We start from the raw sequence: 23,684 nt of genomic DNA on the forward strand, positions 1-23,684 counted from the left end.
CTGACCAACCGAGCTCTCTTCGAGGAGTGGGTGTAGGTACTATCTAATGGTACACCCATCCCGTCAGGAGTAGTAGATTGATGAGATTGTTCTGTAGGGACCCCACGAGATGCTAGGGAAAGAACTGTCGACCCAGGTAGAGTAGAGCCCTGTATGCCTGAGCAAGCCTTGTACAACTGGGGGTAGCACATGCCCCAGAGGTTGCCCACTGGAGACTATTCTACCTCAACAGCCATTCACCTCATCAGCATGTAGCATACCTTGAGGTGAGGTTTTTTTTATAAAGGAATGTATCTTCCTCGCAGTCCAGATGCTGAAGTCAAAACACTCATTCTCCAAAACACACAACATTCCACTGCTGAACTGCACGATGGTCACTGATGCATGCCCAGAGCTTACAGAAACCGGGGGCTGGCAGCACTCACCAGTCTCCAGCCCAGGAACGCTGGAGTCCATGCTCAGCAAACGAATGCTGAGTCCCTGAGGTGTCCCTACCTCGAAATAGTATCCTCTACTGCCTGCTGCCTGTACAATTTTGTCCCTTGAGGTTTGGGTCACCCTATATACAATCAGAACTACAGCATTTTGCATTTTACAACTCACTTATTTTGCTAGGTGGCTGAGAATGTAAGCAAGTCTTAATATTACTGTGTATGGCTTTTATACGACTTCATTACACATGTCATTGCCATTGCTCAGTGGTGCTGTTTTCTCAAACTGGAGTTATTCTTTAGTTGTGTGTTGGTTTATATGAAGTGCCGTTAGTCAGACAATAACAAAAGCACAAGTCTGATATCTCTAATAAAGCACAAGATACAACAGTGAAGTAAACAAAGAGAGAGAGTTAGTTAGTTAGTGTGTGTGTGTGTGTGTGTGTGTGAAAGAGAGAGAGAGAAGAGAGAGAGAGATTTTTTTTATGGCTGAAACACTATCAGTCATAGATAATGATAGCACATTCATCTATGTCAATAATTTTAATGTTATTTTTGCCAACGTGTAATGACAACAGAAGTAACATATTAATGCAAAAGGCAGTATTGGAACTACAGAAACTAAAAATTATCTCCTCACCGAAAGCAAATTTAGAATGTAATTGCTGCCAACAAATTCAAATTAAGTACCTCCATAAGTGCAGAACAGTTAAAAATTGCACCTTTTAAAGATCATCCAGAAAATCACATGTCTACCAGAGCTTATATTATTACACTGATCACAACAATCATGTGAACATAACTGCTGGCATTTCAATGTCTTACAAGCCTGCACATAGAGACCACACCAAATTGTACTATACAAGTCACCTGGATTGTGAGATAGTTTTTGTCATGGATCAAAAGACATTTTATCCAGTGACACAGGTGTGACATGTTTGGAAATACAAAGAAGAGTGAGCACAGCTGAATCTGATTTGTGGATATACATTCTGCATGTTGTAAAAACCACACAGAAGAAGTGCAAACCTGATTTAAGCTCCTTGTTGATTATCAATATGCTACAGCCTCTTGTCTGTTCAGGTATGTTGCACAAATGACACATTAAGACAGTGCTTGCTCAATTTTTGTGTTAATCTTCATGAAAGATATATTGAAATTTTAATGGCAATTCCAGTATCATGAAGAAAACTCATCATTTTATGCATTCATTACCCTCAACATGTAGCTGACAGATTTACTGAAATCAGTGCATGCTTCGATTACATTTTGACAATGGAAATAAATAAAATAAACATTCTCATATAAGATGTTTCGAGAATTTTGTCAAAGCACTTATGGATATACATAATATAAGTTTCTAATTTAATTTATTGAGAGGAGTTATGGCACCAAATGGCGAGATCATGAGTCCTGCATTTCCAAAGTGAGTCACAGAAGAAAGAGGGTCTGCTAAAAGTGGACGGATCCAGTCAGGGGAGTCAAATTAAAAATAATTAACATTAAACACAAGCAGTAAAGGCATAAAAGGTGAGACCAAATCTAAAAACTGGAGAAAAAGAAAAAGGGGGGGGGGGCAGTAAAAGAAGTCCCAACCACAATCAGCCTGCTCCTGCTCCAAGACTAAAGCAGAACCTTATATCTGAAAATAAAAGCCAGTTTCATGGAGGAAACCGAGGACCAGTTCAACCATCTGTGGATCATCTGCTAATATTAAATTTAAGGAATCGGGAAGACTATACTTAACATTAAAGGACAAAAGAAGGGGACATTCCACCAATATGTGAGATATCATCAGTCTGGCTCCACAACCATATTGTGGGGGTGGGTCATTAGGTAGGAGGAAGCAATGGGTGAGCTGGGTACGACCTATGCATAAACGGTATATAACAGTGGACTACTTCTGAGAGGAGTGGAAGGAAGAGCACCAAACTGCAGTAGACTCCTTGATTGTGCAGAGTTTATTACTATGAGCAGTAGTGCTCCAGATGACATTACACTTCTGAGCAAAGAGAGATTTGACGTAGATCTGCATATCCGCAACTGGAATCATGAAAGAAATGTGGTAAGTATCTGCTTCTCTAGCCAAACGGTCAGCCAATTCATTCCTTGGGATGCCCACATGACTTGGCACCCAGAGAAAGACAACTGAACAGGCAGCATGCTCAAGGGCAGAGAGGTCATGGATAGCAGACACCAAAGGGTGACAAGAGTAGCATTGGTCAATAGACTGCAGGCTGCTTATGGAGTATGAACAAATTAAAACACCGTGGAGAAAGGCCTGCGAAACAAAAAGGAGGACCCTGTGAATGGCTAGAAGCCCTTCTGTGAACACACTACACGATCCTGGCAATAAATAGTGTCTGAGGCCAGTAAGATATGTGAAAGTGTACCCCACCTAATCAGTGTAAAAGATGGTGGTGCCCTGGAACTCTGCAAGGATGGTACAGATAAGACGCCAGAAAACCTTTGTTGGTCTAGGGACCTTTAAAGGGGGAATGGGAGGAAAGACGCAGAGTGCAGTGCAGTGAGTGGAGATGGAGATACCGACAGAGGGAAGTGAGAGGCATGCCACCCGGCAATCCCACCCGTGGGCGGGAGTTAGGAGGGATACATCCCTCCTTGGCGAAGAGCACAGGGTACACAGGATGGTCTGGGAATTGGCCAATGGCGATTGCATAAGAAACAAGGAGTTGGCTCCGTCAGATGTGCAGAGGGAGAATCTTCGCTTCTGTGAGGAGACTATCAACAGGACTAGTGAGAAAGGCACTAATAGCCAGATGCACCCCACAATAATGGACAGGATGAAGGAGTTTCAAAGTGGAAGGAGCTCCTGAGCCATAAACTGACTACCATAATCCAGTCTGGACAAGTAAAGATGGAGAAGAGCGGAATGGTCTGCATCCCAAGATGAGTGGGTCAGGAAGTGGAGAGCATTAAGCATCTGCATACATATAATCTTTAGGTGGTGAATGTGGGGCAGCCGTGTCAGCTTGTTATAAAAAATAAGGCCCAATGGGACTGTACTACAACATCAAGGAGCTGGTTGCCTAAATAAAGTTCTGGATCGGGGTGTACTAAGGGTCAATGACAAAAATGCATAACTCGTGTTTTGGAGTGATAAAACTGGAAGCCATGGGCAGTGGCCACACAGAGGCCCGCCAGATGGCGCCTTTGAACTGGCAATTAGTAGACGCTACCAAGTAGGAGCTGCACCAGTTGCAAAAATCGTCAACTTACAACAGCGGGGTAACCAGAAGCCCAACAGATGTCACAAGCCCTTTGATGGCAATGAGGAAGAGAGTGACCCTTAACACAGAACCCTGTGGGATAACTTTCTCGTGAATCTGAAGGGTGCTGAGTGAAGTGCCAATTAAAACCCAAAAGAGCCAGTGAGATAAAAACTCGCAGATAAAAATCTGAAGGGGACCACGGAAGCCACAGTCATGGATCGTAACTAAAATGTGATGGCACCAAGCCATGTCATATGCCTCACGTACGTCAAAGAAGACTGCAACAAGGTGCCGGCGATGAGTGATAGCCTGTCGCACGGTTGATTCCAATCGGAGTAAATGGTCAGTTGGAGATCGCCCTGCCCGGAAGCCACACTGATTCGGGGACAAAAGGTCCTGAAATTCGAGTACCCAACATAATCTGAAGCTGACCATCCATTTGAGCAGTTTACAAAGTACATTTGTCATGCTAATTGGGTGGTAGCTGTCGAGAAATGTTGGGTTTTTCCTGGGTTTAAGGTTGAGGATAACTATACTGTCTCGCCATTGTGATGGAAAAGCACCCGTGAGCCAAATGTGGTTGAAGACCCTGAGGAGCTGTTGCCTCTGGGAAACATCCAAGTGATGGATCATCTGGTTGTGGATGGAATTCAGGCCTGGGGCTGTGCTTGTGAAGAGCTCCGAGTCTGCATCAATTCCCATTCAGTGAAGGGTGCATTATAGGATTTGAGCCATGCGCAGTTTGTGTTCATTCCATTTATTGTTTGTCATCTTCTCTTACTGTACTGCCGCCTCGCTTCCTTATTCCATTTACTGGTGTCACTAACTTCCTGCCTTACCTGCCCGTGAGTGGCAGCAGCAGCGCTTATCGATAAGTGCTCTGTCGTACTCTCTCTGGAGCAACTGATAGTATTTCCAGGTCATCATGTGTCTGGAATTCAGTCAGGCATGGAGCAACAGTTGGGATGCAGCACCAGTTGGCGACACACATGTACTGTCCGACAGAAGGAGACTGGAGAGGAACAACTGCTGGTTGGTCGTTTAGTCGGTTGTCTCATCGGGCGACGTGTATTTGGTCTTTTGACCGTTTCTGGGCCTCATCATTTGGTCATCTTGCCGGACGTGGGTCGGTTCCTTCCTAGTGCAGAGATGTCAGGTGGCCAATGGGCAAGTGTTCCCTCTGCATGGTTGGGTCCGAGCCAGTGTGCCCGGGTTGCTGTTTCTCTAAGTTTCCAACGGACATTGAGTTGAGTCGGGTTGGAGCTGCAGTGAGCTCCGGACTGCCAAGACTCACCTGACTGTTCCCGACACTCATAACTTGAGTGGGAAAGACCTTGGTTGGTCGTTCGGTCAGTCGTCTCATCGGACGACGTGTATTTGGTCACCAACTACTTGTGGAAACTCTGCGTGTGTGTGCCTTGTCATTTCTCCTTGTTGTTCCACGATTATTGGTTTTAGGATTGTTGGAGTTCTTGGTGCAAGTGTTTATGTGGAATTGTGTGTAGCTTCTGTGATTTCCACTGAGAAGATGAATGCTGTCTGCGTACTGGAGTAGCCAGTCGGTCGGTTGCGAGAGAGTGTGCCTTAACTGTGTTTAGATGCCAGTTATCAAGATGTAGTGCTGCTGCGATCTTCGTCTTCGTTGATACCTTTGGTTGTCGTGTTGTTGGCTGGATGGAAGGGAATTGGTTAGGGGGTTGTTTGGTTTGTCAGTCATCCGTAGGTCGTGCTGCAACCCGATTGTTTAAAGTTACGCATGGCTGTCTGTCTCACCTAAACTGTGGTTAGAGTTTCCTCCCCAGGCTGACCCTTGGAAGACTTCTGAGCACCACTGTTTGTTGTTTGTAATTGTCACTTTATTTGGTCGCAGGTACTGTGCCAGGCCTTCAGCCGTGTATTAATATTGTCTGTTTTATGTTTAGTATTTGGCCTTCAGCTGAACTTCATAACAACTTTAAGATTAGGCCTTCAGCCATGTTTCATTTAAAATTCTTGTTGCTCTGCATTTAGGCCTTCAGCCATGTTTGTTTCAGAATCTGTGGCTTTAATATGTAAATCCTTCTCTGTAAGGTTTCTCTTTAATTATCTTGAATTCTTGAAACAGCCTTCAGCCGTGTTCTGTAAATGTTTATCTTAAGGTCGTCTTTAATTATTCTTGAGTAATTGTTTGCGCCTTCAGCCGACAAGATGCTTCAAGTTTTCTTAAGATGTTTTTCTGTTGTACTGTGTAAAGGTTTATCTTTAAAGTCTCTCTTTTATTATGCAAAGAAAATTTTTTTAATTGGGCTTTCAGCCAAAGAATTAACTTGAATTTTCCTTAATATGGCCTTTAGCTGGAATTTGTAAGTGCTTGGCTTTTAAAGAATTTCCTTAGCTGATCTGAAATATTATTTTGGCCTTTAGCCAAGAAGATATTGTGATTTTGCTTAAGTAAGGCCTTCAGTCGTTACTCTAAATCCTGGTGTTTTAAAAGCAATCATTCAAACCTATTCTGGAGAAATTACTTGGGCCCTCAGCCTTGAATTTATTTTTGTCGTTTTAAAGAGAAAACTGTGCATTGGTTTGAACAATAAAGTTGTGTGTGTTTTTGTATAACTAACAGTAATTGACCTTAGCCCCTTTCCACAACCTGATCTGCTCTGTCCTGTGAAACCAGATTTCAGGGCTCAATGTGGTGCGGGACGAAAAAGAGGTGGGTGTTTTCAGCTCTGTGTTTCTGCTGGAGAACGACAAAGTGTGTCATGAGGCGTTCTGCGAGAACCAATGGATCTGTGCACAGAGCACCTCGAAAGTTCAGACCCTGGAGAGTTTACCATTGCTGGCAGCCCAGAAGCCTAAGGAGCTTGGATCAGACCTGCCATGAAGAGGCATACATCTCCAGGAAGGAAAAATAGTGCTCCCAGCATTCCCTTTTACACTGCTTAGTAAGGTAATGAGCCCTAGCACGGAGACGCTTTAAAGTGATTAGGTTGATCTGTGAAGACTGTCGCTTAAATTGCTGCAGCGCCCGTTGATGGTCCTGGACAGCGACTGCGACATCCTTGGTCCACCATGGTACTGGTCGACGATGAGGGGGATTTGTGGATAGGAGGACAGCAGTACCAGCAGCATAAAGAATAGTGGCAGAGATGCCTTGCATGACTACATCAATGGAATTTGAGAGGGAGGTGTCAGAGTGGACAGCAGACATATAGAAAGGCCAATTGGCCCTGCGGAATGCCCATCGTGGGGGCCCGTCTGCCTGGCGGCAGCAGGAGAACGATAGAAATGCTGGAAAGTGGTCATGTCACAAAGGTCATCATGGGATGACCAATGTAGGGAAGTCATGAGGACAGCGGAGGAGATCGGAGATTGTGACATCGATAGCAGAGAAGGTGCCTTGAGCAGCACTGAAGTGGGTAAGGGAACCATCATTGAGGAGACACAAATCGAGGTCTGTGATACGTTGGTCAATTAGGATACCCCTACCCGTTGAAGTGACACTCCCCCACAGTGGGTGGTGGGCACTGAAGTCCCCAGCGAGGAGAAAAGGGGGCAGGAGTTGCTAGATTAAGGCAGACAGTGTAACATAAGCAAGTGGCCTACCTGCAGGGAGGTAGACATTGCAAATGGTGATTGCTGGAGTCGTTTGCACTCGAACCACTTTGCTTCCAAGTTGGTATGTATGGGGATCCAGTCACTAATGACATCAGAGCAAACCAACGTGCAGACCCCACCAGAGGCCAGCATCGTTCCAACAGAACATCCAATAACCACGAAAAGTTGGAAATAGGTCATCACAGAAATCCGTTTCTTGAAGAACAAGACAGAACACAGAATAGGAAGAAACGAGATATTGCATTTCCAGTAGGTGACAATAGTATCCGTTGCAATTCCACTGGATGATTGTGTGGTGAGAGTCCAAGGCAGACTTGAAGAAGCCAAGGTGGAGGTCAGTAGTCATCACCGACAAGGATGGGGTGACATCCATAAATAAGATGTCAAACTAATGTTGAGACAGGAGAGATGGCACCTCTGGGGGCACCAGGGGCACCTTGTCTTGGGATTTCTTCTTCTTCTCTCTCTGAGGTGGAGGAAGGTAGGGCACAGGGGGAGTACAGGCTTCTGCAAAATCTGGAACCGAAAGAGAGCGGGCGACTTTGGGGTGCACAGATGGTGCACCTTGTGGTGGTAAGAGTCTTCTGGCCTGAGAGACGCTGGGGAGAGGGGTCCCAGGAGGGAGCCTGATAACCGGCAGATGCCGAAGAAGGGGGGCACTTCTTTGACTGGGAAGAGGGATCGGCTCCCTGATGGGAGGTCGCGGGAGGGAAGAGAGGGACGGGGCTGGGGTAAGGACAAGGGGGGAGGAGGAAATGAAGTAACAGATGCAAAAGTTGAAGATAGTGACACTGGATGGAGTCTCTCACACATTTGGTGAGCCTCAGCATAAGACAGGCGATCCAGGAACTTCTATTCTTGGATCTTCTTTTCTCTCTTGTAAGCCAGGCAATCTGGCGAGCGAGGGGAGTGGCAGTCAGCACAACTGACACACACAGGTGGAGAAACACACAGGCTTCCCTCATGGAGTGGGTGGCCAGCCACCACACAAAAGGTCCACTGTACAGCAGGAAGACATATGCCCAAAACCTAAGCTCTGAAAGCACTGCACAGATGGAGAGATGTACGGCTTCACGTCACATCTGTAGCACATAACCTTGAAATTCTCTGGGAGGGTATCACCTCGAAAACCTGAATGAATGCACCAGTATCTGTGCGGTTATCTTCGTGACCCTTCTACACAAGTCGAACAAAATGAATACCACACTGCTCCAGATTAGCCCGGGGTTCCTCATCAGTTTTCAGGAAAAGGGCCCTATGAAAAATTACTCCCTCAATCATATTCAGAGATCGGTGAGGAGTGACAGACACTGGGACATTGCCAAGATGATCATAGGCACGAAGAGCTGCAGACTGGGTGACAGAAGCAGATTTGATCAACAGGGAGCCCGACTGAATCTTACTAAAAGACTCCACTTCAGCAAACTTGTCCTCAATATTTTCCATGAAAAACAATGGCTTTGTGGCAGTGAATGTGTCCCCATCCGTCGTAGTACGGACGAGGTAATGGGGAAAGGGTTTCATCCCAACACGGTGAACCTGGCCCTCCTCCCATGTGTAGCCAGGGAAGGGAAGGTTGCTGGATCATACAAAGCAGCATTCAAGGATCCTTCACCATTCGAAGCAACAGCCACTTGAGAATGGGCAGATTTTTGCAGCATGATATGCTCCATGTGCCAAGCATCCGCCCTGATACCACCCACTCCGACCAGGGGCTCTCTCCCCATGGGCACCACCCAGCCACAGCAAGGGCCGTCTGGCCAGGAGTTCTGATGCTTCAAGAAGGTAAGCAACCACACTCCTTGGCATACATGGGGAGGGAACAGCTCAGGTATCAGTAGTACGATCCCTGTGTTGTCAGGGGGCTCAGCCATATGGGTAGGTAACAGCCCCACCACACAGAATGGCTACACATGATTGCAACCTAGCACCTAGGGAGGCTACAGTAGGGATGGGAGAGGGGAAGGAAGGGGGAAGATGAATCCACACCATAGATGCTAGGGAGGGAGTTCTTCCCCATATGGCTCACAGTTTTGAAGTGGAGGTCCAACCTCAAGTGGGGACCTAAATGCTGAAAAGGATGAAAGGCAAGGCAAAAAGGAACAAAACTGCAACCAATACAGGAAACTAGGTGGATAGCCAGGTCAACATAAATCAGAACACAGAGAGGGGAAGGAGGTGGCAAGGGGGAAGGAGTGAGGATAGGGAGGGAGAGGGCAGGGTGAAGGAAATGCAGCCAGGTAATGAAGAATGGGCTGCAATAGCTCGGGGCCCCACATGCGCCACGCATAAACTCACGAAAGAACCTTGAGCCCCCTGGAGCGTAATATAAGTTTCTAGTTTAGTTGGTGCACACATATGGAACTAGACGGGAAAGCTAGAACTATGACTTACTTTCAACCTCTGCAGATTATTCGGAATTTATGATCACATTTAGTATATTGATTGCCCTCCAAAAACTTACAAATGTGTGTATGTCATAATTTTGTACACAAAAGAAAAATGATAATGTCATATCTAACCAAAAGGATGTAGAAAGGTGTACTTAGTAATTCAAACAGTGTAGTTCGGGGACATTATTCTGACTGGGGAGAGAACACGTATGGGATACCCCGAGGATCAATCTTAGGTCCACTATTGTTCCTCATGTTTGTAAATGATCTTCCATCTAACATACAATGAGCAGATTTAGTTCTTTTTTCAGATGACAGTAGTATTATAATCAATCCAAGTATACACACAGAAACAGAAGAAGTAGTAAACAATGTTCTTACAAGTATAACTGACTGGTTTTCTGTGAATGGTTTCACCCTCAGTTTTAAAAAGACACAACTTGTTCAGTTCTGCACATCTAGGGGTACTACACCAATGAAAAGAGTAACACACAGTGAGGAAATAATGAATGGTGTGGAAACTTCAGAATTCTTAGGTTTTCATATTGATGAGGATTTAAACTAGAAAAAGCACATTCTGAAACTCCTACAACAACTTAGTTCAGCCACATTTGCACTTACAATCATTGCAAATTTTGGGGAGAGACAAATCAATGAGTTGACATATTTCACATGCTGGTATTTCCATTCAATAATGTTCTGAGATAACTCTTCTTTAAGAAAAAGTCTTCATTGTCAAAAACATGCTGTAAGAGCAGTTGGAATGTCAGCAATGTAGGAAAAAACAGAATGTTACATACTGTAAAGTCGACACGTTAAGCTTTCGGCCACAACCTTCGTCAGAAAAAGAAAGAGAAAAATACACTTTCTCACAAGCAAGCATGCAAGCACACACACACACACACGCACACACACACACACACACACACACACACACACTCTCTCTCTCTCTCTCTCTCTCTCTCTCTCTCTCTCTCTCAACGGCCTACTTGGTAGCTTGGATCAGAGCTGGTCCGAGCTGCCAGAGGCAACTGAATGTGTGATCTTCACAGTAAGTATTGCCCCATAAATTTTTTTGTAAATAATCACTGCAGTACAAATGAAATATAATGTCTGACAGATAGCAAAGCAAAATTTGAAAATGAACTAAAAACATTTCTCATCAACAACTCCTCCTATTCTGTATAATAATTTCGATTACTGTATTTTGTAAAAGATGGTGGGTATGAATTACTAACTCGCATCTGCGGATATCTTTTTAAGAAAGCCCACTACCCATTTCATAAAAGTTCAGCATGTAGCCATATTTAAAAATTGAACTGTGATGTGTGTGTAAAATGACTTGTTCCACATCATTACAATTTATCATGCAAATGATCCATGGAATGTGAAACTAATTAACTAACTAAATTTGATTCTGTCAATTTAAAGACATAACTATTTTACACTTAATCTCAACAAACAGAATATCTTGAATCATCATTAATACAGAGTTGCATTATTTATATCAAATTGAAACTGTTTTAAACATCCTATCATCATTTTCTAATCTATAAGAAAATTAAATACATTAAAATTTCCTTTTGAAAATATTAATACAAAATACCTCTCCAAGTAGACAAGAGTGATTATTGCACATTCTGCTGTGAGTTGTGCAGCATTAAACAGGGTTCTCACAAATTTGTAAATCTGTCTATGTTCCGGATTATGTCTATCATAATCGTCGGGCACCGCATCTCTCTGTAAAGGAAACATAGTGGTAATGAGAAAACATCACAGTGATAAATTTATTATATTTTGCGTGTGGTACATGTTTACTCGATTTCACAAGTAGAAACAAATGTTCTGAAATGTACTACACCTGTGCTAAAATGTACTTACAGACAGAGGATGAAGTTTCTCATCAAAAATTTCTAATTGTCTATGCGATGTTCGGTTCTTGATGTGATAATATATTGCTAAAGCTACACATTTCACAGTATTTTTTAAATTTGGTTGAGAAACTGTACTGTCATCAAGATATATTGTGGAACATGAGCTGCTCTTCTTTAATGGTCTTGAGTCAACTAGCTGCAACATAAAGCATATTTTATACACACACCACAATTTACATTAAAATTAACAATTTGTAACACAGAAAAGCAAGTGAATATCATATTTATCTAAAACAACAAATAAAATTTTGCAACAACTGGTCTATAAGTACTTTTACTGATTAATTGTAATTTCTTTTATAATGTAGTTTTTGGGAAGTACCAGATAAAACTGATTAAATTAGTTTGATTTACATACATGATTCTGGCTTCTCTTTCTCACCAAGCCATCTGCAAAATATACAAATAGGTTAGGGATAGGAAGTATTTATAGGCATACAAAAACTACAAATACATACAAAATAGGAATATAAATATTCTTCCACATTCCTATAGACAAAACTGAATGTGTTCTAATACTAAAACTTCAGTGAACAGGAAGAGGGTAATAACCCAAATCTAAAAATTCAGCTTAACTTCTCAATTTTTTCTCTGGAGGATGGTCTAGGGTGTAATGTATCAGATACCAAAATCTTGCCACCTATTACAAAACAGACTACCACACCTAATAATCATTCACAAACTTCCAAACAAATTAGGCGACAATGTACTAATTTTTTTTTTTTAAGGGAATCTAGAGCTAAGAGACAAGACGAATAAACATACTCTCAATTGACGCTTTTGATCTTTCCATGAATATTGTTCCTGCCTTCGGATGAAGTGATGGATCTGTGTCCCAGTCCTCTGGCTCACGTTCACTTATATGCTGAAGATTACCCACACTTTCTTCTCCTTCAGGCAGATATTCTTCAATCCTTTCATCATCTTTACCTCCAGCATTGGGGCTGGAGTAAGGACAACAACTATTTTTATTGCCCATTCCAGACTAGTATTTACGTTACAGTCTGTATGGTTGCTTAAGAATGTGTAAAGGAGGATCACATCACCTGTAATATGATAAGAAGAAATTTACTTTCAACAATAAAAGTTGCCTTGCAAACAACTATTACACTACCTGTAAATTAGTTTTTACCATCACACAGTTATCACGGGAAAGTAGAGGAAACATGAGGCAGCTGGAGGAAAAAAATAATCATGCAAATTGGGACAGGGAGTCAGAATGAAATTTTCACTCTGCAGCAGCATGTGTGCTGATGTGAAACTTCCTGGCAGATGAAAACTGTGTGCTGGACTGAACTACGAACTAAGGATATTTGCCTTTTGCAGGCAAGTGGTTTAATGACCGAGTCTTGCAACTTTCAAAGGCAGTAAGTTTGGAAGGTAGAAGACAAGGTACTGGCAGAATTAAGGATGTGAGGACAGGATATGAGTCGTGCTTGGATAGGTCGGTCGACAGAGCCTGTTCCTGTGAAAGGCAAAGGTTCCGAGTTTGGGATAGAGTAAATGCTAACCATGAAATAAATTGAAATTACAGAGGCACCTTAAATATGTCCCTTTTTATGACTCAAATATGAAAATCTGGAGAACTCCATATAAAAGTACTATGTGCAACAGAAAGAACAATGACCTAGTCGAAACTCCAGTCTTCCCCCAGTTCCACAAATGCTCACATAGAAATCCCTCTCTACAGTGTTCATGAATATGAAGTCACACACTTAAAATTGAGTCATTAGGATCATTAATGAGGAATAGCTAAGGGCTTAAAAATCCTTTGGTGTTTCACAATGCCCTACAAGTAAAAAAAATTTAAACAGAACTCATACTAACTTGCCACTAATGTACAGCCCACAAGGCAGTATATAGCAACTGGTAATACTAATATGTTCAAGAAGAACTTGGTGTTAAGAGACATGTCTTGAGATTGTGGGGCACATTTTCCGTAGAAAGAGCAGGGAAAGAGACAAAAAGAAAAAAATTATTGCAACGAAAAAAACCTCTTAAATAATTTCACTCAATTAGTACGTCACTAATGTTGAATGAAGGTTCCATTAAAGAGTAGAAAAATGTTTTGAGTACGGCTTTAGTGGTTTTAACATTTCCATACAAAGATATAAAGTACAGGGTTCAGATGTAAGTTTCATCTTACTGTGTTATGCTACGAATTGATCCTATCTGTTAAACAGATAAAGATAAAAATCTAACTTCCTGGTGGATTAAACTTGTGTGCTGAATTGGGACTAGAATCTGAGACCTTTGCCTTTTGAGGGCAAGTGCTCTACCAACTGAACTACCCCAGCACAACTCAACCTGACCTCACCTCCCACCTTCCAAACTTCACTGAAGGTCTCCTGCAACCTTTCTGAACAAGCAGTATTCCTGGAAAAGTGGATATTGGGCAGACCTAATTCAGCCACAGCCTGGGGATTGTTGCCAGAATGAAAAGCTGTGTGGGCAGATCGTGACTAGTGTTTGGACTGCTCAGTCGGTAGAGCATTTGCCAACAAAAAGCGAGGGTGCCAGGTTCAAGTCCCAATCTGGCACACAGATTTAATCTGCCAGGAAGTTTTAAATCAGTGCAGACTCCACTGCAGAGGGAAAATTCATCATGGATATAAATGTAGCTGTTGTAGAATTAAAAAACTGTTGCCTTTTTATTCAGTAACAGAGGGCAATTTTTACTGTAGAAAGATATCTGCTGACCATGACACTACGTAAGATGCTAGTTTTTTATTGTTTTTGCAGTGACAATACACATCCTTTGAATTATGTTATAGCAAAAAGTTTCAAAATAGACAAAACTCCTGATACCTATTAACAAAATTCTGATTTAAATAAGACACTGTGATTGGAAAATACTGAAGGGAAAGCAAACAGTTTTTTAAAATGGTTAAAAGTATAAAGAACCATTTAATGTTGAAAATCTTATTCCTACCATTTTACACACTTATCCATACATCTAAATAATCAACCCATGCATAAGAATATTTACTTTCTCTGCTTCTTTAGACACGATTCTGAAACGGGTGGTACGTAAAACAATAATTCATTATTAAGATTGTGAACTTTCCTCAGAATATGTCTGTTGGGGTGACACACAAAAAAAAAGACATCTGTTGGTGCAGGATATTTGTAAATGTGTCTTCATTTTTTTGGTACTGATATGGGATAACAGTATTTTATTGCCACCCCTTCCCACAATCAATTCTCACCATGCGCAAATTGGCATTACCTTGAAGAAATGTAAGCCCACGATGCTTGCCATTAAGGGCAACAAAACAGGGCACACAATATTGTCAACATACCTCTGTGCTGTAAGAGTGCCATGGATCACAACCAAAGGGATTCTGCTATGAAAACAAATAGCACCCCAGACTATCATTCCTGGTTTACAGGCTGTATGGCAGGTGACAGTCAGGTTGGTATCCCATTGCTGTCTGGGGCACCTCCAGACATGTCTTCAGCCTGGAATCTCATTGACGAGTAGAATTGTCTTCAGTAATGAGTCTTGCTTCAAACTGAGTCAAGATGAACAGTCTGGAGATGCCCCAGATAGTGGTGGGATACCAACCTGACCGTCACCTGCCATGTCGCCTGATAGCCAGGAGTGATGGTTACCATTCCATTTCACAGCAGGACCACTTCGGTTGTCAACCATGGCACCCCTACAGCATAGCAGTCTGACAATAATATTCTATGCCCTATTCTGATGCCCTTCACGGCAAGCCATCATCGGCTTACATTTCAGCAAAACTGATAACCCCCCCCCCCCCCCCCACACACACACAGCAATAGTTTCTACTGCTTGTCTTCGTACCTGCCAAACCCTACCTTGACCAACAAGATTGCCAGATCTCTGTCTAACTTAGAACATTTGGAGGATTGTGGTCAAGGTGCTCCTACCAGCTCAGGATTTTGATGATCTAGCATGCCAATTGGATAGAATTTGGCATGATATACGTCAGGAGGACACGTAACAGTTATATTAATCAGTGCCAAGCCAGTGCCCCCCCCCCCCAATCCAACTGCACCTCCCCACTATTTCCATCCTCCCTTTCCTTTGCCCATAGCCTATTTCTCCCTTTCCATGACACTGACCCTTGTTTACTGGCACTGCAAACAAAAACCTCGATTGGCAATTGAAGTAGCTTGAAATGAATGGGCAAACTGATTGAGATCATTGGTATACGGGGTATAAGAGAGACTCTCCAGCTACCTGACCTGTGAGGATAGGAGCTTCAATGAAAATATTTCGCAGAGTTCTAAACTGTGAATGGATAGCATTACAAAGTTTCAGGTGATTCAGATTCTGCAGTATAATTCTAACTATAAGAAAAAAAGCCATAGATACAACTTTCCCATTTTCTGTTAAAAACCTATTGTGCAGTACAAAGCAAATGCAGCACATCACTGTACGTACAATTTTTGTTTGAAATTATGCATAAGAAGAAAGAATATCTATGTGAGGGGAAACACTCCGTCTTAATGATTTAAATGTCAAGCTATCATAGCTAAAATTGATTCTGAGAAAGAAAACAAACACACAATTTCACAGCACAGCATTTCCTTTCTCACAGTTGTTTTTAACAGAAAACCTGTACATTGTTGTTTAAAAAATATGTATAGCCTACATCCGTCTAAATGTTTATTAGAGTATCATGTAAAAATCTGAAGTAAATTAGTCAAGAACTTTTCTGTATTTTTGCTAACAACTTCCCCTTTATATATTACATATGTATTTATATTATTTAACTGGATAGATAAAAAAATTTACTCACCAAGCGGCAGGAGAAAACGCACATAAAATACTGTTGTGATTGGCAAGCTTTCAGAGCCTGTGGCTCCTTCTTCAGGCAGAAGGGTTGAAGGGGAAGGAAGCAGGATGAAGGAAAAGGAATGGAGAGGTCTAGGAAAAGGGGGAGATTTTGGGAAAATCACTCAGAACCACAGATCAGGGGAGACTTACCATACGGGATGAGAAGGAAAGACTGGTTGTTGGGGACTCCATCGAACGAGATTTGAAAACCTGAGAGCTTAAAGTTGGAAGACAGGGTAAGATGCAAGACAGAGATTACTAGTAAAACATCATGCACGAGTTAATAAGAATGAGAAGCTAAGTGCATTGTATGTAACAGAGGTGGGAGGGGGTGACAAAAAATAGACGGGCAAGACAATGAAAGATGCAGAAAACTAATACGGAGTGAAGCAAAGAGTAGTGGGTGCATGTGGTGAAACAGGTGCCAAGGTCATGAATGTCATGTTGTAGAGCATGCCCTGCAACAGGATATTACGAGATGCCAGTATATATTCTCTGCCTATGCCCATTCATCCTAATTTATAGTTTGGTGGCAGTCATGCCATTGTAGATGGCTTAACGGTGTTTACATAATAGGTGGTATATGACGTGCCATTTCACAGGTGGCTGTCCCTTTGATAGTACACTTTCTGCCAGCTACAGGGCTATTACGGGTGATGGTAGGAAGGTGCATAGGGCAAGTCTTGCGGCAGGGACTGTTACAGGGGGAGGAGCCACAGGGTAGGGATGTAGGTGCAGAAGGGGCATAGGGTCTGACAAGAATAATGCGGAGATTGGGAGGGCAATGGAAAGCTATTCTAGGTTTGGTGGGCAAAATTTTAAGACAGAATGGATTTCATTTCAGAGCAAGATTTTCGGAAGTCATGGCCCTGTCGAAGTAGATGGTTAACACATTCCAGACCAGGATAATATTGAGTCATCAGTGGCATGCTGTGAAGCTGTTTTGTAGAGGGATCAGCAGTACCAGGATTGGATGGGATGGCCCAGAAGATCTGCTTTTTAACTAGGCTGATGGGGTAATTATGTGCAGTAAAAACTGAGGTGAGATTGGTGGTGTATTGCTGTGAAGAGTCTGCATCCAAACAAATATGTTTGCCTCGGATGCCAAGGCTGTATGGGAGAGAAAGTTTGACATGGAAAGGATGGAAAATGTCAAAATGCAAGTACTGTTGTTTGTTGGTAGGTTTAATGTGGACAGAAGTGTATAGCTGGCCTTCAGTGAGGACAAGACCAACATCAAAGAAAGTGGCATGGGATTCGGAATAGGACCATGTGAAATTTAATTGGGAGAAGGTACTCAGAGATTCCAGGAATTTTCGCAGGTCAGCCTCACCATGAGTGCACATGGTACAGATATCATCAACGTATCTAAACCAAACCAGGATCTGAAGACTTATGGATCCCAGGAAAGCCCCTTCCAAGTGTCCCATGAAAAGGTTGGCATAGGAAAGAGCCATCCTGTTTCCCATGGCCGTACCCCTGATCTGTTGGTATGTCTGCCCCTCATAGGTGAAGAAGTTGTTGGTAAGTATAAAGTTGATTAAGGTGAGCAGGAAGGACGCCATAGGTTTGGAATCAGGTAGGTGCTCACTGAGGAAATGTTCAACAGCAGACAGCATAATCCCATGCCACTTTCCTTGATGCTGATCTCGTCCTCACCGAAGGCCAACTACACACTTCCGTCCACATTAAACGTACCAACAAACAACAGTACTTACAGCTTGCCAGTAGCGATCTTTTCCATGTCAAACGTTCCCTCCCATACAGTCTTGGCATCCGAGACAAATGTATTTGTTCCGATGTAGACTCTTTACAGCAAAACACCACCAATCTCACCTCAGCCTTCACTGCATGTAATTACCCCACCAGCCTAGTTAAAAAGCAGATCTCCCGGGCCACCGCATCTAATCCTGGTACTGCTGATCCCTCCACAAAACAGCTTCGCAGCACACCATTGGTAACTAATTATTATCCTGGTATGGAATGTGTTGATCAGTTACTTCGACTGGGTCATGACTTCCTAAAATGATGCTCTGAAATGAGATCCATTTTGTCTAAAATTATGTCCACCACACCTAGAATAGCTTTCCATTGCCCTTCCAACCTCTGCAGTATTCTTGTCAGACCCTATGCTGCTCCTGCACCCATCTCCCTACCCTATGGCTCCAACCCCTGTGACCATCCCCACTGCAAGACTTGCCCTATGCACCTTCCTACCACCACTCATAGTAGCCCTGTAACTGGCAGAACATATAATATCAAAGGTAGAGCCACCTAAGAAATGACACGTCATATACCACCTATTATATTAACACTGTTCAGCCTTCTACATCGGCATGACTACCACCAAATTATCAATTAGGATGAATGGACATAGGCAGTGGGTATATACCGACAACTCACAATATCCTGTTTTAGGGCACTCTCTACAACATGACATTCATGACCTCGGCACCCGCTTTACCACACATGCCATCTGGATTCTTCCCCCTGACACCAGTTTCTCAGAACTCCGCAGATGGGAACTAGCACTACAACATGTCCTTGGTTCTCACCACCCACCTAGCCGTAATTTACATTAATTTCTTCCGTCTCAGCTTTTCTTCACTGTAACTACGCTTTGCTTCACTTCGTTTTAGTTTTCTACATCTTTCATTGTCTTTCCCATCTATTTTTCGCCACCTCCTCCCACCTCTGTTACATACAATGCACTGAGCTTCTCACTCTTATTAACTCGTGCACGATGTTTTAGTTGTAATTTCTGTCTTGCATCTTAACCTGTCTTCCAACTTTAAGCTCTCAGGTTTTAAAAATCTTGTTCGATGGAGTCCCCAACAATCAGTCTTTCCTTCCCATTCCGTATGGTAAGTCTCCCCTGACCCGCAGTTCTGGGCGATTATCCCAAAATCTTCCCCTTTTCCTAGACCTCTCCATTCCTTTTCCTTCACCCTTCTTCCTTCCCCTTCAACCCTTCTGCCTGAAGAAGGGCCCACTGGCTCCAAAAAGCTTGCCAATCACAACAGTCTTTTATGTGTGTGTTCTGCTCCTGCTTGTTGAGTACTTTTTTTATCTATCCAATTAAATAAATTTATTAATAATTGATTGTTTTCATTGCTATATTTATTTGTGTGTCACATGTATATAAAAATATACACCCTATGGCCATTTGAACATTTATTAGAGCATTACACAAGTATTTAAAGTAAATTGGTTGATAACTTTGAGATTTTTGGTAGGAATATCTTGTCTTTAAATAGTAGTAAAGATAATCCTCATTTTACCATTCTTGCAGAGACCTATATGTCTTCTTCTTTTTCTTACTATACACATCTCACCTACTCTCAGTTGCCTCAATTCTTTCTTCTCCCTTTATACTCATCAGATCTGCCTGGGTAATAGGTCAAAGTGTACTTGAACAGGTGTGTGTGTGTGTGTGTGTGTGTGTGTGTGTGAAGAGGGAGGGGAGGGGAGGGGGAGGAGGGCGTCAAATGCGCAACACAAAATATTTATAGGAGAGTAAGAACTAGCTTCTATCTAGCCCCAGGTACAAGAATCTAAGCATATGTATAAGCTCCAAGTCTATGAAAAATGTATACTACAAATGATTGTACATTTCTATGAAAAATGCTTATGGCGTTAAAATGTTATATGAGGCACCTGTAAAAATAGTTTGAAACGTCCAAAAACTACAGACAAAGTATGTGCAAATTAATGTTATCACAGAAGAAACCACCAAATGGAAACTACATTAACTTCATATGGTTGGTGTTCCCAGTCGTGTAGAATTTTTTAAAGAGTGCCCTATTCACCATTGATTGTACAGATTAATTATTACACAATTACAATTTCAGCCTTAAGTCTAATATCAACTGGTGCTGCAAAAGATTTCACTTCGACACATGTCAAATTTTAAAATCCTTTGAACTGAATTTTCACTGTAGGAATACAGTTACATTACACGAACTATTCTCAGTGTAAACATCCTTAACACAAATCAAAATAAACCAATGTTTACATGTAATTTACATCATTTCACAATGCACATAGCTTCGCCCTCGTTCAATGCTGCTGTATCCTTACAGTGAAGAGGCCCAGTTCTTATGATGACTTGTATATAAGTTGGAGGATTATTACATTTGAGATGTGATGATGAAAAATCTTTTGCTGTACCACTTCATAATTGTCTTCAGGCCAAAAATGCAACTGTGAAATAAATAATTTTTACAGTCAATGGCGAATGTGATGTCCTTCACAAGAAGGAAACTAGACTCGTGTTTGAATGTCTTTGCGTACCATTGTTAATAACAAACATTAAGAAAAATGTGAAAGATTTAGCAGTAGCACAAGAGAATCATGGCAAGGAACTAAAATAGCTACAGCTGGAAGCTGAATAAAGGAAAGAAGCACATCATCTATGTCTACTATTATATCTGGCCGCACTTTGCCACCACAACCACTATTAACATCTGTGTGCTGCACATAATCTAGCTACATGGGCTATAGGCAACTCCTCACCAGAGGTGCCAGCTTCTCTGTTACCTGCACATGTACTGTCAACAGTGGTGCTGTAATCACAGAACTATTCTTCATCTGTATTCACATACTCTCATGTGCACATATCTGTCCATCTATCCATATACGCCATGCATGACCACCAGCAGGCATATGGGTCCTGCTCTCAGCTCAAAGTCAGACACATCCCATAGCCCATCAATCAGAGCCACACCAAAGGCCTCACTGGGCCTGTGGCATCATTGCTTCCTGGACAGCAGCCAATGGTCGAATGCCGCCTACCATCGGCTGCTGATACCAGCTCACTGCTTCACCAACGCTGCTGCTCCCATCAGCTCCCACCATGTCAACATTGTAGCTCACGTCAGGCTCTTACTGAATTGATGCTGCTGCTTTGGCATCCCGCTGTGCTCCTGTTGCCACTCCACATCAGACTACAGTCGAGCCGACACTGTAGCATCGTTGGGCTACTGCCATGCCCATGCAGCAACACCTCTCCGAATTCCTGCCGAGCCAACACTGCAGCCCAAACTAGGCTCATATCGAATCCATACCACAGCAACATGCTGCGTTCCTGCAGGCTCACACCCAGGACATTAGGACTGGTCTGTCAGTACCCTGCCTATCACATCTGGAGTAGCATTCTCAGTTGGATTTACCAGATGTCTTATTATGTTAAGATTTGCCTTGGTTGTGCCATAAAGATTGCAGATACCTATCCGGGAATGGCTGTTATTTTGCATTGCCCTTGCACTACACAAGGATACAAAAGTCGGCAATGAGACTTTTCAAATCAACACTTCCATCATCATCCTCTGGCAGCATCATACTCGGACGCGGCTGACCTGCGTCCAGCCACTGCCCATTTGCATCTGGTCAAGCCCATTGGCAGTTCGCCAACATCCCACTTGCCCATTGGCATCAACACATCACTGGCAGTCACCACAGGTCAAGCCACTGCCTCCCATCAGCCACCAATGCCTCACCAATGTTCCAATGGCTGATCTGCATCTGGTCAAGTCCATCGGCACACTGGCAGATGTTCCACCCGCCTGTTGGCATCAAGTTGGGTTGTCATCGCCTCAATGCATGGGTTGTTTCTGGGCTGGTGCCCTGGTGGCACTTTCACATCTCCAGTAGCCATCATTAGTTGAGCCCATGCTTCCTATTAGGTGCACATACACTTCTGGTAATGCTGCGTCTTGTATGGTTGCCTTTGGTCGAGCCCCCTGCCTTTCATAACAGTTGGTTACCACTGATCAAGCCTCTGCCTCCAATCAGCTGCGTACACCTCAACAATGTCCCACCAGCTAATCTGCTTCTGGCTGAGCCTTTCACCACCCTGGCACCAATGTCCCATTGCTTCTGGGCCGACACCCTGCCAGCACCTTCACATCTTCTGTGATAGTCATTAGTCAAGCCCACAGCTCCTATTGGGTGCAGATGTACTTCCAACGCCACAGCGTCTAGGGTGGCTTGGTCTAGGGTGGCTGCCATTGTTTGGGTCTCTGCTTTCCATCAGTCACAAACATCCTGCCCTACAATTTTCCCAGTCCTGCAGGACCTCCATCAATCCTCCTAATGTTCTTCTGTGCCACCTAAGGAGCTGCAGTGTCCCAAACCCACTGTTTGCATGTTCCTGCCTTATTAGTTCTTCTGGAGACTTGGACAACACGCTGTTCCCTTTATTAAGTTTCCACAGTGTATATCCTAGTCCTTTCCACTTGCTGTGCTCCAGCACACACTACACTTCTGGCGATGTCTTTTACACTGATTCGGGTCTCCCTTCCAGCCTCCCTTTTTCTTATTCATGCGCTCACACACACACACACACACACACACACACACACACACACACACACACACACACACACACACACACACACACCATGCTTCCCAGATAGCCATCAGGTTTCTGGCAGCTGCCATTAGCCAAGCCATGCCATGCCTCCTATTGGCCACAAAAGCCCTTCCAGCCCGTCTTACCTCATCATACATTTTTTGATACTCCCAGCATGCCCTCCATCCAGGGCCCCATTTCCACCCTCTGGGCATATTCTTTGCTGCTCTTGTTGTTTTTACATCTGGCCATTGCTGAGATGGTTCTGGCGTCTTCTCAAGGGGGAGGTAAATAACAGCCCGCCATGCCTCTCTACTACATCCACTGGCACTATATCTGCAACCTGTGGGCCACCTACCTGCACGACCTGTAGGAATTTTGCCACCAGAGACAGTAGCTCCTCTACCAGCTGTGTGCGCATTGCCATTTGTGGCACTGTGATCACACAACTATTCTTCATCTGAAGTCTCATGTTTCACATGTTGATACCCATCTGCAAGGCCACGAAGGTCGCAGCATGATTAACAACAGGCAGACAGGCTCTGCTCTGGGCTTAACGCCAGACGCATCCTTCAGCCCATCAATAAGAGTCACACTGCAAGCCTCACCAGCCTCCTGGCAAAGTTCTGTCCCTGGCAGCTGCCTTTGGTCAAGCTTCATCTCCTATTGGCTTCCAACCTCTGCTGTCATTGCTGCTGGCTCGCCATCTTTGCTGCACCATCACATTGCACAGCTGTCCTGTCTGTCTGTATCATCGCATGCTGGATAACCACCTTTGGCTGAGCACTACCTCTCATCAGCTGCTGACGCCTCGTCAGATTCACTGACACTGACACTCCCACGGGACTTCTAGCCAGTCTCCTTTTGAACTGGTGCTGCCGCTTCCGCATCCCACCATGCCCCTGCCAGCACTCTAATTGGGATCCATTCA

General features: G+C 43.3%; 1 protein-coding gene across 2 annotated transcripts in view; it reads right to left on the minus strand.

Moving 5' to 3' along the window:
- Positions 1–23,684, minus strand: part of LOC126260879 (cyclin-Y) — an 84,750-nt gene that overhangs the window by 41,597 nt on the left and 19,469 nt on the right. For both annotated transcript variants that reach the window (XM_049958320.1, XM_049958321.1), the window contains 4 exons: positions 12,354–12,634; positions 11,947–11,978; positions 11,536–11,724; positions 11,261–11,394 (listed from right to left, as the gene is read on the minus strand). In XM_049958320.1, the coding sequence (XP_049814277.1) occupies positions 11,261–11,394; positions 11,536–11,724; positions 11,947–11,978; positions 12,354–12,567 (569 nt within the window). In that variant the 5' untranslated portion in view covers positions 12,568–12,634. The remainder of the gene's footprint in view (positions 1–11,260; positions 11,395–11,535; positions 11,725–11,946; positions 11,979–12,353; positions 12,635–23,684) is intronic.

Source organism: Schistocerca nitens, chromosome 5, assembly GCF_023898315.1.
Source record: "Schistocerca nitens isolate TAMUIC-IGC-003100 chromosome 5, iqSchNite1.1, whole genome shotgun sequence".
In the NCBI taxonomy this organism is placed as follows: Eukaryota; Metazoa; Arthropoda; class Insecta; order Orthoptera; family Acrididae; genus Schistocerca; species Schistocerca nitens.